Raw genomic sequence first — 15,845 nt, 5'->3', positions numbered from 1 at the left:
TTTAGCTCTCGCTCTGCGTTTCTTATGTGCGAAGGAACTGGCTACGTCCTCGGCTTCGCGAGAGCAAAGTTTGTGGCCACTGGCGTGGGATCCGCCTTCACGTTTGAAAGATTCGAAGCCACTTGCTTCGGTTACGTCGTTGCATTCCAAACTTCGGGACCACCGGCTTCGGCCTCAACTTTGGCTTCATGTCACTGTCTTGGCTTCGGATTTGGCCTCGAAACGAGAAGCCTGGCTTCGTCCTCTGCCGGTTATTGGGCTCGTCTTGGCTTAAGTGCATCGATCGGTTCGTGGGCGCGTGCACACATGCCTGCGTGGCTGCACTCTTGCGTGTGTGCCTTTTGTCTGCGACAGCAGGCGCTGACGACATTTCGTCTTCCAGTGGCCCGTTTGTGCTACGAAATGGCGTCAGCAGTACAGCAGAGGTAAATCGTGCCTATGTTCTCTCCCACGCGTTTGGTTGCTTGACTGCGTCGTAATTAGTCGGTATCCTTTTGGACAATCTCGCGGCACATCCGGGCCGGGCCATAAGTCGGCCCTCGCTCTCGGACGGCTAGTTGGACCTTGGCTCTCCGCAGCGACGCGGCGCGGCGCCGCGTGCAGGCTGCTCGCTGCAGGACGGCGGACGGCCTGGTCCGCCTGCCCTCCGGGCGGGCCCGGCCGCGCAGGGACCAATCGACGAGGCGTGGTGTCAACAGCTGGCCGCCTCCGGCTGCCGCGGTCCGGGCCGCGCGTGCAGCGCTCCGCATTAGGCAAATGGGCCGTGAAATGGAGGCCGCGCTCAGGACCGAATGATTCAGGCTCAAGCTGTCGCACGCCGGCCTTGGTGGCTAGTTGATGCCCGGACGTCGCTGCTAAACGGCCGGCGCTAAGCCGGCGGCGGACGACGCGGCGGGGCTGGAGCGGGCCGCACCGACCGGCGCCGCGGCAGGGAGCCGGGTGGATTAGTGCCCCGTCGTTTGTCAATGCCAGGTATTGTTGCGTTGACGCTGACCGTGTGCTTTTGTCCGGCAACCACGTCGCCCTTTCACGTCGTGACGTGGCGTGGCTCCTGCACAATGCAGTGCACAGGCGACATTGAAACTGATCGGCATGGCAGTTGCGGAAATCATGGTGGCATCATTACGTCATCAGTATGAACCACCGACTGCGTACTCGTTATGAATGATTGAGCATGTCAACTTCGGGGCTATGTTTTGCCTTCAACGCCTTTCCCGTTCCCTTCGATACGCGTGTGGCATTTCTAGCAACAAAGCTTGGCATTAGGATCATTTCAGTGAGTTTTCTCACAGCCAAATGTCGGGTCATTTTCTGAAACGTTGTTTTGCTTATGAAGTGGGCGGGACGGAATGCATAATTTCTCATTTTTCTACAATGGATCAGGAGGCACGGCATTGAAAGTAAGCCAGTGCCACTGCAATGGTGGTGCGCACGTTTTGTCAATATTGGCGGTCATGCTGCATGATTCGGACAAATATTTACCGAACGCCTAAATTAAAGGATCAGTATGGATAAAGTTGCCCATTGCGAGGAGAAAAATGCATTTTATTTTGAAATGCATTGATGAAAATGGCTGATACTCCAAGTCTCTCCATATGTTTGGTATGCCCTTGACATAAGCATTATTGCGAGCTGCTTGTAGGTGATTGACAAACCATCAGAGCTTACCGTTTTGCCGGATTATTTGCAAGTCTGGATGTGGGAAGTCAGAAAATGCTGGGCTAAATGTTTCCAGGTACACTGTTAGCACACAACGTTTTCAAAGAGTGTGTCATGGAAGTGTGTAGTAAATGAGCCGCGGTAGGCCCCGCGCCACAGCAACAGATATGATCCAGATGTGTGACGACAGTGCGTCAAATGTGACGGACGGACTGAGATGAGGCGGTCGCGAGTGCGTCGAGCCAGCGCCTCGGCGTGTTTCGTGACTCCTCGGCGGCGGCGGCGGCTGCCCAGCGGCGGGTGGCGATCCGCTCCCGTCCGGAGGCGCGAGCTGACCTTTCACAGGCGCCCGTGCGGGGCTGCCAGCGTCGGTTTAGGAGCTGTCGTGTGATGGAATAGGCTGCCGCGGGCGGCGGCGTACGCGGTGGCGGCGGCGGTCTCAGTGCGGGTGGCCGCGCGGCCGCGGGCGGGGGCGCCGCCGCGCAGCGCTGAGCCGGCGCTCGGCTGCCGCAGGACCATGCAGGACAAGATGGGCGAGGCCAAGGCCAGCGGCAACCTCGGCAACACCATGAAGGTGCTGGGCCGCTACGACGAGAGTCTGCTCTGCTGCAAGCGCCACCTCAGCGTGTCGCGGGAGCTGGGTGACAAGGTGAGCTGGGCGCCTCCTCGCCCCGGTCCCCGACCCCCGGCCCCACCCCGCCCGCATCCGTGCAGTACGCGGTCGAAGTCACCGGGTCGACCGCGGGGGCGATCAGGCAGCGGCGCGCGGAAGCTGACCAGCGCAACTTCTGGGAACGTGCGGTGTGTGGGGTTCTCTAGCGACCGCTGGAATGCGAGTGGTCTGGAGCGCAGCAGGTACGACTCGTGTTGGTGCGGTAGAGAGACCGCTGAACCCGGCATGGTCGGTGCGCCGGTGGCTAGACCCGGTCGGTCCGGCAGGGCTGGGAGAGACGGCAAGGCTGGCTGCCTCCCCTCCCCCTCCCTCCCCTTCCCTCTTAACGCCACGGCTCATCAGGAGAGCCGCCGACGGCGCCTGCGTCTGGCCGGTGTCACGTGCAGCGCCGTCGCCCTCAGGTGGGCGAAGGTCGGGCCCTGTACAACCTGGCCAACGTCTACCACTCGAAGGGCAAGCACTTGGGTCGCTCGGGCAACCAGGATCCGGGCCACTTCCCGGACGCCGTCAAGGAGTGCCTGCAGAAGGCGGTCGAGTACTACAAGTAAGCTCCGCTCGCGGCAGCGGTGCCGCGTAAGACACTCTGATGGCTTCACCAGAGAAGTCGGAGGGCTTGTGTGTCCGTAGGGTCTCTAAGAAAACTAGCGGTGTTATGTGTCGCACGAATCGTTTTCCAGGATGTGAATTGGTACCGAGCATACGCGGATCGATAATTGATATTCCTCGGACTGCGCTGACGGAGTGTATGACAGCCGGTTCCACAAAGGGCGCGTGTGTGAAACGTTAACGGTATTGTAAGGGCTTTAAAGCGGTAAGTGTGATGTTTTAGGCTCTTTGGCGTAATGTTTCATGATGCTATTGAAGACCCTGGAGAGTGAGAGACTCATTTGTTGCAGACCTAAGAACACTAACATGATTTGAAGTATTCTTACGTAAACCCTCTTCCCAAGAATAGCCTTTCACGCGGCAAGTGTCTGTGGAAGCGACTCCTGATTAATGATGCCTTCGTGACTGTTATAGTCCATGGTGGTCCGTTATAAATCCAGCCCTCTCGAGGCTTAATGCCGGTTCTAGCTGCAGTTCCGTTGTAAATCGGTTCCCCAGCGTTTCATGTTGGCGACGTTTTGCTCCCAGTAAGGGTGATCACAGCGCCACGCCGCGCTGGCTGGCCTGCTCTGGCCGCCGGCTGGCGAGTGGCCAGCGTTACAGGGCGACCCCATCAGGCCACCATTACGGTGACATTGGGCGCCGACTCGGACGTCCGCGGCACGCTGCGGGGGAAAGGGCCGCCGCCGCCCGCTCCGCCTCCGCGCCCACCTAATGACCCGACCTTTCCGCGGAGGGAGCGAACCAGTCTCTCATTGGTGCAGGCCCGCTGACTGGTGTGCATGGGCTAACGTGTCGCTGATTGGCTGCCGCCAGCGAGAACCTGCAGCTGATGGTGGAGCTGGGTGACCGGTCCGCGCAGGGCCGCGCGTGCGGAAACCTCGGCAACACCCACTACCTGCTGGGCAACTTCACGCTGGCCATTAGCTACCACCAACAGGTGAGCCACGGCGCCGGCGCCGCCGAGCGCACCTGCGGCACGCCAGTTGCAGTTCCCCGTGGCGTAAACGACGCCTCGGGGCATGTTTTACCTGCGACGTCGGCCTGATTCCCCTCGAGTGAAGAACACCCGCCTTGAAGTGACAAGAACTTTGCGTGTTACGGTGGGATAAGGTCGATATCGTGCGGAAGCCTTCGTATTTGGTTGTGTGCCCTACGTAAGGCGTTTTAAGGTTTTTCTAGAGCTAGTGCGACGCCATTTTCCTTCACTTGGTCATTCACGAGAAAGCTTTACTGCGTACATGATTTGTTGTGTGATGTGGCGTGCCACGCCGCTAGAGTCTTACAACCTGCCCGCTTTGGCAGCGGCTGAAAATCGCCAAGGAGTTTGGCGACAAGGCGGCGGAGCGTCGCGCCCACAGCAACCTGGGCAACGCTCACGTCTTCCTGGGACAGTTCGAGACGGCCGCCGAGCACTACAAGTAAGCCGGCCGCGCCGGGCGCCTGGTGTGCGGCGTCGGACGGCCGACACGGCGCCCGATCGCGAGGTGACGGCCGTCAACCGCCAGCCGGTCGGCGGCCGCGGTGTGCGGTACCTTCCCGGCGCCGAGAGCGCGCCGGCGCCGTCCTTTCCGGTCCGTGATGTGCTGCCCGAGCCAGCCGCCCGCGCGAAAAACGTGGCCATTAGGCGTGCTGCTGAGCCAAACCGACGTGTGACGCTGGCTCAATCAGGCGCGCTCTTATCGGCGGCGGTGTTGGCGGAGACGGCCGCCGCTGGCCCGGCGGCGTCTGGCGGCGGTCCGGCGGTGTTGGCGGAGACGGCCGCCGCTGGCTCGGCGGCGTCTGGCGGTAGTCCACCACTGGGCCGGACTTGCAGTGATGGACGCTTGCGGCGCGCAAATAGCTCGGGACACCGTCTAAATGGAGGAGAATTGAATTCCATAACGACGGGCGTGTTTCTGTGCGTACGTGCTCTGTCGTGTGGACAGCATTTATAGCGTCTGCTGTTCAGCAACCCAGGTCTGTACTCTGGCAAGCGTTACCGTAGAGTAGGTCGTTAAGTAGGGCATATTCGGGGCAGTTACTTGCGTAATGGGTTGCGAACGGTCATTTTCTGGTCAAATCATTTGAACGTCTGCTCTGCGTCTGCTCAGTCGGCACAACGGCTCGAAAAAACAAAATGCACTAAAACCATGCGGGCTGAGAATGGTTGCACATCTAGCTACGAGACTTGAGGTGCGCGACGCGAGGTTCATTGCTGACAGCTTACTGCTCTACTTCGAAAAGCAAGCTCACCAGTAGGCGGTGAGCATGTAATCTTTGAGGGCATGACAGCTCGGTGGGTGCTGTAGGACCCACCAGGCCGCCATGTCCATGCTGGTGCAGACAAATGTGTTTTGCTCTTGATTTCACCGAGCTGTCTTTATGTACGTAGCGGTACTTTATGCTTAAGAAATGTGCGCAGTTGATGTGATGTTAGCACCAACTGGTTTGAACTTACGACGGAACAGTCTGGTACCGTAACTGTAAGACACGTAGCCTATGTTATCACAGTATCCTTTCAGTTTGCGTTTTAGAATAATGCCAAACTCCCATGCAGCTGGCAACCTATGATTGTTGTTTGTGAGGCGGCGATAGTCTCAGTGCTGGTGGCGGAACCGTTAATGGCAGCGGTGGAGGTGCAGCGGGAGTTGCAATGCTGGTGCGCTCTTTCGTGTGGGCGGGGACCATCGGTACCATCAAACGTTGCCAGCTCCGGCGTATCAATACCGTAAAGTAACTGGTGTAAACGGGAGTACCGCCTCTGGCTGGGATGGCGCAAAGTCGACCGTAAATTTAAGCCGACGGTTACTTCAGACATTCCGGCAATACTCCTAGGTGCTTCCAGAGTGGAGGATTGGAGAGTGGAGAGTGGAGTGGAGAGTGGTTGCTTAACGTTCGCCTTCACCTGATGACGTGTTCGCCGTCCGCTCTGCCTCAGTGTCGAGTGTTCGCTCTCAGTGGTGTACCAGCGCCGATAGCCAAGAGCGCTGACCCACCACACGGCCCCGGCACCGCTCGTCGATGGCAGGTCGGCCCGGCTGCTGCCGAACCATGCGTGGCTGGGCTGAGGGAGCGGAGCGTGACGCGCTGCTGACTGGGCCGCCCGCCGCAGGCGCACTCTGGTGCTGGCGCAGGACCTGGGCGACCGCGCCATGGAAGCGCAGGCCTGCTACAGCCTGGGCAATACGTACACCCTGCTCTGGGATTACGCCACCGCCATCGAGTACCACATGCGCCACATGCGAATCGCGCAGGAACTCTGCGACACGGTGGGAGAAGGTGAGATCCGCCGCCGCCCCCGCCGCCGCCGCCGCCGGAATCCAGGGTCGGTCGTCCGGCTTGGCGTAGTGGTGGGAAGTGGTGAAGGGACGGTGTTTGCCTTTGCTAAATGATTGCCCTTTTTATGAGCTGTGGAATGTTTTGTAGCTAATTTGTGTGCATCTTATCGTGCTACCCGCGTGTTCGAGTGCCTACCTGGTCGGTTGCGTGACGCTGCATCGAATGCCCGCCCGGCGGCAGCGCGCTGCTGGCGTCGGCGGGTGACTCGAGTGTGCGTGTTCCGAGCTGCAGTGTTGGTTCGCGTGGCGCAGCCTCCGATACTCCTGGGTCGGTGGCGAGCGGCCAACGTCGTCGTCCCGTGTGTCTGCGTGTCGCTCCGCCGGTGCCATCCCGCCTGGTGCTGCGCCGGGGCCCTGGCGCCCTCCCAGCTGGTTGCGTGTCGTGGACGCGGCCGATCGGCGCTCGCGATGACCGTCCGTCCCCTGCAGGCCGCGCGTGCTGGAGCCTCGGCAACGCCCACACGGCCGTCGGAAACAACGACAAGGCGCTGTACTACGCGCAGCGGCACCTGCACATCTCGCAGGAGGTGGGTCGGGTAGACAGGTGACGTCGGCTGAGGGCGCGGCCGGCGCCGGCCTCGGACGCCTGGGAGCGCGCGCCCGGCCGGGCGCCGCCGGGCGGCGAGCAGCCTGTTATCGTGCGTTGCCAGTCCCGTCCCGCATGCCTAGTTGATCGACTGCCGGGAGACGCTGACGTGTGGGGAACGGCCGGGCCGGCGGCCGGCGCACCATATGCGCCGCAATCGCGGCAGGCCGGCCGACGCCCGTGAGGCGCGCCGTGCCGATCAGCGCCTGCCTGAGTTACGGCCTCCGGCTGCGACGGCCCGTGCATCGGACGCAGAGTCCCGTCGGCGCGGTCGATGGTGGCCCGGTCCGGCCGGTCGGGCGTGCCGCGACGACTGCGGCGCGCTGTCGGCGGCGCCGCGAGGGACGGTGGGCCGCGCTTCGGTCGGCGCCGTCCGGCCATCTCTCGCCGTCGGGCGCCGATGCGCCGCGCGCTAAGTGCATCGCGGTGAGGCCGCTAGGGGGTGGCTCGGGCGCCGTCGTGGCGCTTCTTTCGGACCGCCCATCGACTGGTCTCAGGTGTGCACGAGCGCCCAGGTGTGCACGAGCTGCCGCGGGCCGGGGGCCGCTGCGTACACCGCCGGCCGACGGTCAGTGCGGTCTCTGGACGGGACGGGGTGGCGTCTCACCGGGTCGTCCCGACATCTTGCATGTGATCCGCCGTGTAACGTGAGTCCTAACCAGAGGCGGACACCCGAGAACCGTTTGTGGGCCCGACAACAGTGGCGGCTCGTGTATCCGTGTGGCGGCGGTGGAGACGCGCGCTTGCTAATGCTCTGTGCCACTCGTCCTGTTGCATTAGCTGCGGCGGGACGTGGAGTCGGTGCGACGGTTGGGAGAGCGCGCGGCTGCGTGTAGTGTCGCGCCGTGCCTCGGCGGGATCGGACGGGCGAGCACAACAGCTGTGCTCGCCGTCTTTGCCAGTTACAGCGTGGATCGAAGTGCGCCGTGAAGTGTATGAAAGGACGGACTTCGCCGCGGTCAGCGGCATTTGTCAGCTCCGTGATTAGTCGCATACTCCAGTGGCTTCGCCGGGCCACACCCAGATACGAGACTGCTGTTCTCGAATCGCTGCAATATTCGGGATTTGGGATTCAGGAAAACGGGATTTCAAGCACTTGAAAGAACTACGGCTATGAAATTGTATTGTATTGTGTTGCTCATAATCGAGTAAATTCACAATAAGTGGGCTATTCTCAGACGCTCGTCATCTTGCATGGTTGCAGTACGTCGACGCTTTGAAGCGTTCCATAGACCTGGTATTGTGTGGCGCTTGCTGCTTGTGGTCGTGACTAGGAAATAAGGCATGTGTGATGTTATTCTGTGGCGTCCGTAGAGCCAGTATCACATTTTGTCATTGCCGACACAGATAATGTTGCCGCATGGCCGGCCTCAACGCCTGAAGTTAAGAGCGGAGCGTGGTCGCCGCCGTCTCAAGTCCATTTGCGTGCAGTCTTGCTGCAGCATACTGCTATAGCTGTTGCTGCCGGCTGGCTGCCGATGCTGTCGTGCGCAGTTCTAACGCCCACTCCATTGGACATTCCGTTTATTGAGCGCCATTGACTAGCTTGCGCTTTGGATTAGCTCTGGCTCAGTCTCCGGCTCAGGGAACCCCCGCCGGTCCCGGCGTCCACCAACGCTGACTAATGATCAGCTGCACGCTTCCACAAATCGCACGGCAAGGATTGCTGCTGCGATTGCGCCGTGGATTGCCGTGACGGCGCTCCGAGTGTCGGCCTGTGCGAGCTTCATTGCTGGCGCCGGCCGGCGGCCGTGCGCGGCTTCCTCGCGCCCTGACGGTGCCACTGCGGCCGGCGCCGGCAGATCGGCGACATGACCGGCCTGGAGACGGCGCGGATGAACCTGTCGGAGCTGCGCCGCAGCATGGGCCGGCCGGCCGCCGACGCCGCCGAGCTGTCGGACGCGGCGCTGCAGCCGGCGCACCGGACGCGCCGGCCCAGCATGGACAACATGGACCTGCTCAAGGTGAGCCCGGCGTGGACTGCGTGGCTCTGCTCAGCTCATCACTGGATAGCATGGACCTGTTGGAAAGGCGGGTCGAGGGACAGCGTAGATGGAGGGCTATTACAGCTGCCACAGTCTGGCCTTCATTGTGGACAATGTGGTCCGACCTGCACGAGTCAGTTTCCGCTGGAATGCATGCCTGCAGAAGGTAGGTGAGGGTGCGTCACGGACCACCTGAACGCGAGGGAACAGCAACGAAGCAGCAAGGTCGCGTAGCCATCAGGCAAGTTCGGCAAGCCATTGTGTGTTGTATCATACAGCATGATCGGCACGCTTGCAAACGCTGCACCATTCAGCTACACCTGCAGGATGTTGATGCAGATGTGCAGTGTGTACGCGTCCCGTAAGCATGCGGTATAATTGCTCGGCCGGTGGTCGGCGAGGCGGCGCTGCTGGGCCTCGACCGCAGAGGGCCAGCAGCGCAGCCTCTTGCGGCGACACCCCGCGGCGGCTGCTCTGCCGGTTCGCGCGGCCAGCGAGCCAACGCCGGCAGCGCCAGTGCGCCGCCACCGCCGCTGCCGGGCCCGTCGGGCCCGCCGGCCGCACGCGGCGGCCGTGGCTGACGGACGCGGCTCGGGCGGCGGCGGGCCGGCGCGCTCGAGCGCCGCCGCCGCGGTGCCGTCGTGCAACTGTTGTCTCTGTGGTATGATCGGTTGACAGCGTCGCTTTGTAATGTGAACATTTGCGAGCATGACCGCGGGCAGCTGCGCCGCCGCCGACGCGTGCACTGGCCGTCGGCCGGCGACGGTGCCGGCCGGGGCCGGTGTCGTGTGTAGCGCTTGCTCCGCCGGCTGCTTGGCTCGCTGTGCGGCCGCCACCGCCGCCGCTGCTAGCCGCCTGTGTGCACAGATGACGCCCGACGCCAAGCGCGCGCTGCAGGGCGACTGGGACGCCGACAAGCAGCTCAACTCCAGCCAGGTGGGTGCCGTTGCCATGGCAATCGCATTCGGCCGTCAATAGTAATGAGATGCGGCCGCGGCCGGCGCGCGGGAGGCGGGACGGCGTTCGGCGGCGCCCCCCGCGTCGCGCGCAAACCGGCGTGGGCCGCGCGGCCGGCTAATGAACATCGGTAATGACCTGTTGTGTCGGTCGTAATGAGCCGGCGCGGCCCCCGACTGCGGTGTCGGGTGAGCCTGTTCCCCACTCTCGGCGACTGCGCCGCCCGCTCGGCCTGAGCCCCGCCGAGGTGGACGAGGGGGGGGGGGGGGAGTGGGGGCGGGGAGGCTTGGCGACAATGCCAGCCTCGTCATGCCCTGTTTGTGCCGTCCCCGCGGTTCGGCGATGACCTGGTGCTGCCCCGCGGGGCGCGAGGCCTCGCCTGATCTCGTGGTCGGCGGTGACCGGCTCCCGCGGCACGTCTGACCCCGTGCTCGGGATGACCCTGCCCCCACGAAACGTGGCGCCCTGCGTAACCCTCTCGCCCGGCCTGCAGACATCCAACGACGAGTCGTACATGGACGGCGACGACTTTTTCGAGCAGCTGACCCGCTTCCAGTCGAAGCGCATGGACGACCAGCGCTGCTCGCTGACCGTCGGCGGTGGCGCCAACGGCGGCTCGTCCAGCGGCTCCACGCCCGACCCGGTCAAGGATGACCTGATCGACCTGATTGCAGGTCAGCTGCCGGTACTCTGATGCTGGGTCACTGGCGAAGAGGGGCGGGGCGCTGGATCAGCTGGCCGGCGCCTGACTGTTAGGTTCCCGGCGCGCCAGGCACGCTATAGACCATCCAGCTTCTTCCCCGCTGTCCTGTACCCCGCGGAGAGCGGCGCAGCGGGAGATCATAATGTGGTACGCTGTATTTGTACGTGGCAGCTCAGAGTACTGAATGGAAACAAATGAATAATGTGCCGTTACTGCGTGAACTGGACGGCCATCCGACAGGTCATTGGGTAGCGGACTGGCAGGTTGTGTTCACTGCGTGAAGTGGCTGGGCTCGGCGTCCACCTTTCAGGCGAAAATTTCCACGTGCCTAACATTCATCTCCTGGACATGGCGGTCATTCCAGTCTGGTGGCAGCGTTTCACCAGATGTTACGACCTCGCCCGATCTCGAGCCATTGCTCCGGCCCCGTAACAAAGTGTCAGGAAGAGAGGTATTTGGCAATGTAGGTCATCACTTGCGGCCGAAACCCAACCGTCATGTCCATACTCCGGCGAGCATCGGAAGTTGCGGCAGCCAGCAAATGGTCTGTGTAGGTTATAAGCATAAATTACGTTTTACGCAGTACACGGAACTGAAATTGGCACCGCGGGAAACATTTTCCTTGTATAGCCTCGCGTCCATTATTTCTGGTAAGGGCCGGGCATCGTGTGTTGCACAGTTTGTTTTGAGGCATGGCTTAGCTGTCGAGTCCTTCATGTTCTGAACTTACAGCTTTACGCTTTAATGAGCTTGACACTTTATTTGGATTTTGTATACCTCATCTGTACTCCGATGGAGTAATTGTTAGCACTATCGCCCCAGTCTAGGGTGTCAGTAGCTCCGCAACGTTCCGTCCAGTTATTTCTCATGCAGTCTTTAGTCTCACTGAATCCTGAGGATGACTAGATGGTGTTTATCTTGGAGCCATTTGCGTGTCACAACCCGAGGTTCCTTCCTTGGCATTCCTAAGATCCAAACCGGGGTCTTCTGATTACGCGTACGATGCAAACACCACCATGGAGCTTCACGGGATGGACCACTACCAGCTCCTTCCCGGACTTGTGGTCTTCGACTACCAGTTGACTAACTGAACACCAATCCACTACTAAGACGACCACTTCGTCATTGCCGGCGAGCTCAGTGGTGGGGCGTCGGGCCCGCGATCTGAAGACCCCAGTTCGGATCCTAGCAACGCCAAGTGAGAAAGCTGGAAATGTGACGCGCACAGGTCTGGAAGCTGGGCACTGTCCGGTCCGTCTCAGGACCCAGTAGCTCCTGACGGCGGCCGCAGAACTAACTGGCCGGAACGTTGCGCAGGCACTCACACAACGGACGGTCGGAACAATCATTCATCCTTGTTAATAGTAGCTCGTCTCAATCACCCCGTAAGACTGTTGTTTGTGTTCTGGGACTGTTATTTGCGCTCAGAGCTCACCCTGCTGTGCACTATTGTGTCGCCTTGCTCGTAATTTCGGAAGTCCGCTATGGCACGTACAGTAGCGCACAAACCTGGCCGCCGCCTTGTTTTGCGACGTTTGCACGCGGCGGCGGCGTCCCATTGATTGGATTCTATCTAAACTGATTACAATTGTACGCGCGAGCGATCGTGGCTAACTAAACACATAACGCAGGTGATGCCTCGCAAATTACCTTCCGCTCACTGGATGCAGACTGAAGCCCACATAGGCAATAGCGTAAGGTAGCTCTAAATGTTGCCATGATGACATGTGTCCTGAAGGCGCCATGCCCATTGCTGCGCGTCAAGTTTGGCGGTTCCCCTCAAACTGTTGCGGATACTTCACACGAAATGTAAGGGAATTATACTTTAATACAATGGCTCGCTCATGTCTCAGTCGCGTTATCCTGGCCTGGCGTCGCTACGGCCCGGGCTGTCTGTCCAACTTTCCTCCGTGATGATACGTGACGCACACAATACGTGAGAGAATTGGTCGATGCGTGGACCAGCGCGTGACCAGCTGCGCGCCAGGACGGAATGGGCGGACACGGCAGGCTCCTGTCTCAGCTGCGTGAAGTTCCCTCCGCGTTTAGCCACGACCTTGGCCGCCGAATACTCAGCGGCATGTCTGAATGTCCGCCACGCGGAGGACTACCGGCGCAAACTCGTGGCTTCACGGCCAGGGCTCGGTCGGCGGGGGGATGGCGAGAGTGGGCAGCATTTTGCGCCGATGAAAACGGGAAAATTTGCAGCGGCGGATGTTTTGAGGTGGACGTTAAGCACCGCGAACTTCGGTTTACGTTTGTGTCAGTGCTATGGCCCCCGACGTGCTGGGTTTGGGCGCCAGCATGTTGCATTTAAGATTGTCTTTAAAGATGCGGCATGGGTCGCTTTTCAGTCGATTGCTATTTTCAGTTGATTCGGTCATCGCCGCGGAGACGTCTGGTGGCATTCGGCTGGCTAGGTGGTTTGTAGACGGTACATATGCCTACACAGTGTCATTGTTTTCACGCTGTGATCGGCTGGGACCTCCGAACTCTGACATCAATCCTGAAAAACGCTCTGCAACCGTCGAATTCGTCGTTTGTGCACGAGGGCACTTGCGCGGCCGTGTACGTCGATTCACGCTTTTGCTTTATCGATTACACTTTTTATTCGAGTCGAGATGTGTCCATCTTGTTGACACACTTTTTATTCGAGTCGAGATGTGTCCATCTTGTTGACCGCCTTCCTAGCCGAGCTATGGATTGGTTTTCTTCTAGTGTTTCGGTGATTTTGGCAGTTTGCGAATCTGTGTTTCTCATAGAAATCCAGCGGGGCTTCTCCGTGCGCGGCGACGGCTCCCGTCCGGTCGGGTCTGGTCCAGACTAATAAAAATGTGCCCCTTCTGGTCTACCCACACAACAAATTTCACGTGATTAACTGGCACTGGCAACAAGCCTTGACCGCACGTGTGCACAACAGATGGACGAACGTCGCATGCAATGATTAATGTTACATGACATGTTGCCAGCATGGTTTCCACAGCATCCGGCATTGCGAAGTATTACGGGATGATCAATGCTCACATGTTTAGCAACAATCTCAATATTTAGACGTAATTTCGACACTTGTCGCGTCAATACTTGTTTATCTGGTTTTGTTGAACTGTGAGGTACATGAAACCGAATGCCCTCGGCATATTTGCTGAAGCAATGCGTACCTGATGTTTGCAATCCCACTGGCGCCATTACATGCTCTTGTCTGGGCTGTATTGGGTTTTTGTACTGGCTAGCCCCGCCCGCGGCCGCCGAGTGTCCAGCGGCGTGCCTGAATACCCGCCGCTGCCGGTGCAAACTTGCGACTTCGCTTCACGCTTCACTTGCAGGGGTCTCGTTTAAATCGATACGTGGTTGACTCTGTTTTTAAGATTTGGCATGCAAGTGCACGCAAACATTGTGCTCTGTAATCTCTCGATTTTAATGTTCTGAAGGTACCACAGAAGCATATCACCCGACCAGAGGTCCGGTGGTATGTTTCTGCGTATGTTTCGCAGTAGGTTACGTTTAGAATGGCGCCGTGGATTAGACAAGCAGTAAATACTAGTGCACATTACTGACCATGCCCGAGTTTGCAGCAGCACACCAAGGGTGACGACTTTTTTCCGACGCGTCCGGCGAAAGATCTGTTTCGAAAAAGCAAAGACTGATGTCAGCTGGCAGTGACGGACCGACATCGCCCGACACGAAGCGCGTCTGAACGGGCCGGCGCGTGCATTCGCTCGTTCGGCGGTCTGCGGCGACGGCCAGGCCGCTCTGACAACGCCCTGTGTTGCGCTGGGCAGGCATGCAGTCGCGCCGAATGGACGAGCAGCGGGCGGACTTGCCGGCCGGCGAGCTGGAGCTGCCCGGCTTCAGCGGCAGCAAGGACTTCATCCAGCGGCTGAGCGTCGCCTCGGACGCCGACGGCCTCCCCGACGACCAGTTCTTCGACATGCTGATCCGGTGTCAGGTGAGCGCTGACGCCGCGGTGGCGGGGCGGCCGGGTCGGGATCTGGAGCCGCCGTGTGGGAGGCGCGCCGCGTTTACGAGTTGCGTGAAGTGGACTGGCTGGGCCTGCGTGATATGTGCGGCGTAGCGTAGCTTCTGCTTACCTTTTGCTGTCGTCGAGAGTCGTGCCAGCCGGATGTGAATAACCATAGCTCTGTTAAATCACGACCAAGCAAATATACTAGCGACGTACTGCTGCGCCATATGCGGCTCACAACTACCTTACCTGCTACTACTACTACACACAACCTACACTACTACTACCTACGGCAAGCTCACAACTACCGGCTCAGCCGTCAGCATGTTTTCGGCTGTGGCGAACCAGTGAGCTGGAGCATATGGCGGTGCGCCACGTGACAGCGCGGGTGGAGGCGGATGGCTCTGTGTGGGCGGCGGCAGCGGCGTACTGACCGGCGCTCCGTGCTGCAGGGCTCCCGGCTGGACGACCAGCGCTCGGTGCTGCCAGAGCTGGCCGTGCCGCACCCGCCGTCGGCGCCCACCGTGCCCGACGAGGACTTCTTCTCCCTGATCCTGCGCCTGCAGTCGGAGCGCATCGAGGACCAGCGTTCGACACTGCCGCCCAGTAAAACGCTGAACGACTGATGACCGCCGACCCCACCTGCCGGCCGCGGGACATCGGTCTACAGGCGCCCGGACCGGCCAGCGTCATATCAGCGCGCCGACCGCGTGCGCTGACTCACCCGGCGCCCGTGTGCCTTCGCCGACGGCCGGCGACGGGTGGAGCGCACCTGCAGCGGCCGGCGCCGCCAGGTGGCGGCCAGCTAGCCAGCTCGGGCGCCTGAGACGGGACGGGATCTGAGGCGCGCCGGTGGGGCGCCGATGTGATGACGGCGCTAGAATCCGTCTGCTTCCCCGTGTGAATGCTGACGTGCGTGGCGGCCGCGGCGTGACGTCGGCGCGGCCTGGAGCGCTCTCCGCTGCCCCGTCGCCGCCGCGTCCGGTCGGGCTCCGGACGCCCCGCTGCGTGCGTCGGCGTGCGTGCATGCGTGCTTGCGAAGTCGGGTGTGAACAGGTGGGGCGCCAGTTGCACAGTCTCGTATTGCTACACTGTCCAGGTCCAAGCGCTTCTCCGCGACTGTCGCTAACGATGTGAACCCTGCATTGCTTGTCTCCGAACCAGTCCTGTTCAATGGACGACTGCCGTGCCTGTTTCTCCGCAGCTGAGCGTCAGCCGCCGCCGCCAGGGGCGCTGCCGTCGCCGCCCCGACCGCGCGGCCGAGCGGCGTGCACGTTGTGATTCATGTCTCCCATTGTCGCCGCGGGGACGGCTCAACAGACTGCTCGCAGCTGTACCATTCCTGTTGACATGCCAAATAAATAACACAGAAAAAGGAACCGGCGAGTTTGCTCG

General features: G+C 60.6%; 1 protein-coding gene across 5 annotated transcripts in view; it reads left to right on the top strand.

The window, feature by feature from the left end:
• Positions 1–15,172, top strand: part of pins (G-protein-signaling modulator pins) — a 46,736-nt gene extending 31,564 nt beyond the window's left edge. For 4 of the 5 annotated variants that reach the window (XM_037223951.1, XM_037223950.1, XM_037223949.1 and 1 more), the window contains 11 exons: positions 2,173–2,308; positions 2,734–2,876; positions 3,755–3,878; positions 4,244–4,359; positions 6,033–6,199; positions 6,688–6,785; positions 8,647–8,808; positions 9,697–9,765; positions 10,280–10,460; positions 14,269–14,435; positions 14,903–15,172. In XM_037223951.1, coding sequence (XP_037079846.1) covers positions 2,173–2,308; positions 2,734–2,876; positions 3,755–3,878; positions 4,244–4,359; positions 6,033–6,199; positions 6,688–6,785; positions 8,647–8,808; positions 9,697–9,765; positions 10,280–10,460; positions 14,269–14,435; positions 14,903–15,076 — 1,537 coding nt within the window. In that variant the 3' untranslated portion in view covers positions 15,077–15,172. The remainder of the gene's footprint in view (positions 1–2,172; positions 2,309–2,733; positions 2,877–3,754; positions 3,879–4,243; positions 4,360–6,032; positions 6,200–6,687; positions 6,786–8,646; positions 8,809–9,696; positions 9,766–10,279; positions 10,461–14,268; positions 14,436–14,902) is intronic. The other variant, XM_037223953.1, reaches the window with a different exon arrangement.
• Positions 15,173–15,845: the final 673 nt, after the last annotated feature.

This window comes from Pollicipes pollicipes, unplaced genomic scaffold, assembly GCF_011947565.3.
Source record: "Pollicipes pollicipes isolate AB1234 unplaced genomic scaffold, Ppol_2.1 Scaffold_4881;HRSCAF=5763_pilon_pilon_pilon, whole genome shotgun sequence".
Taxonomy (NCBI): Eukaryota; Metazoa; Arthropoda; class Thecostraca; order Pollicipedomorpha; family Pollicipedidae; genus Pollicipes; species Pollicipes pollicipes.
The sequence above is the reverse complement of the archived record's forward strand: the minus strand, read 5'-3'. Positions and strand labels throughout refer to the sequence as shown.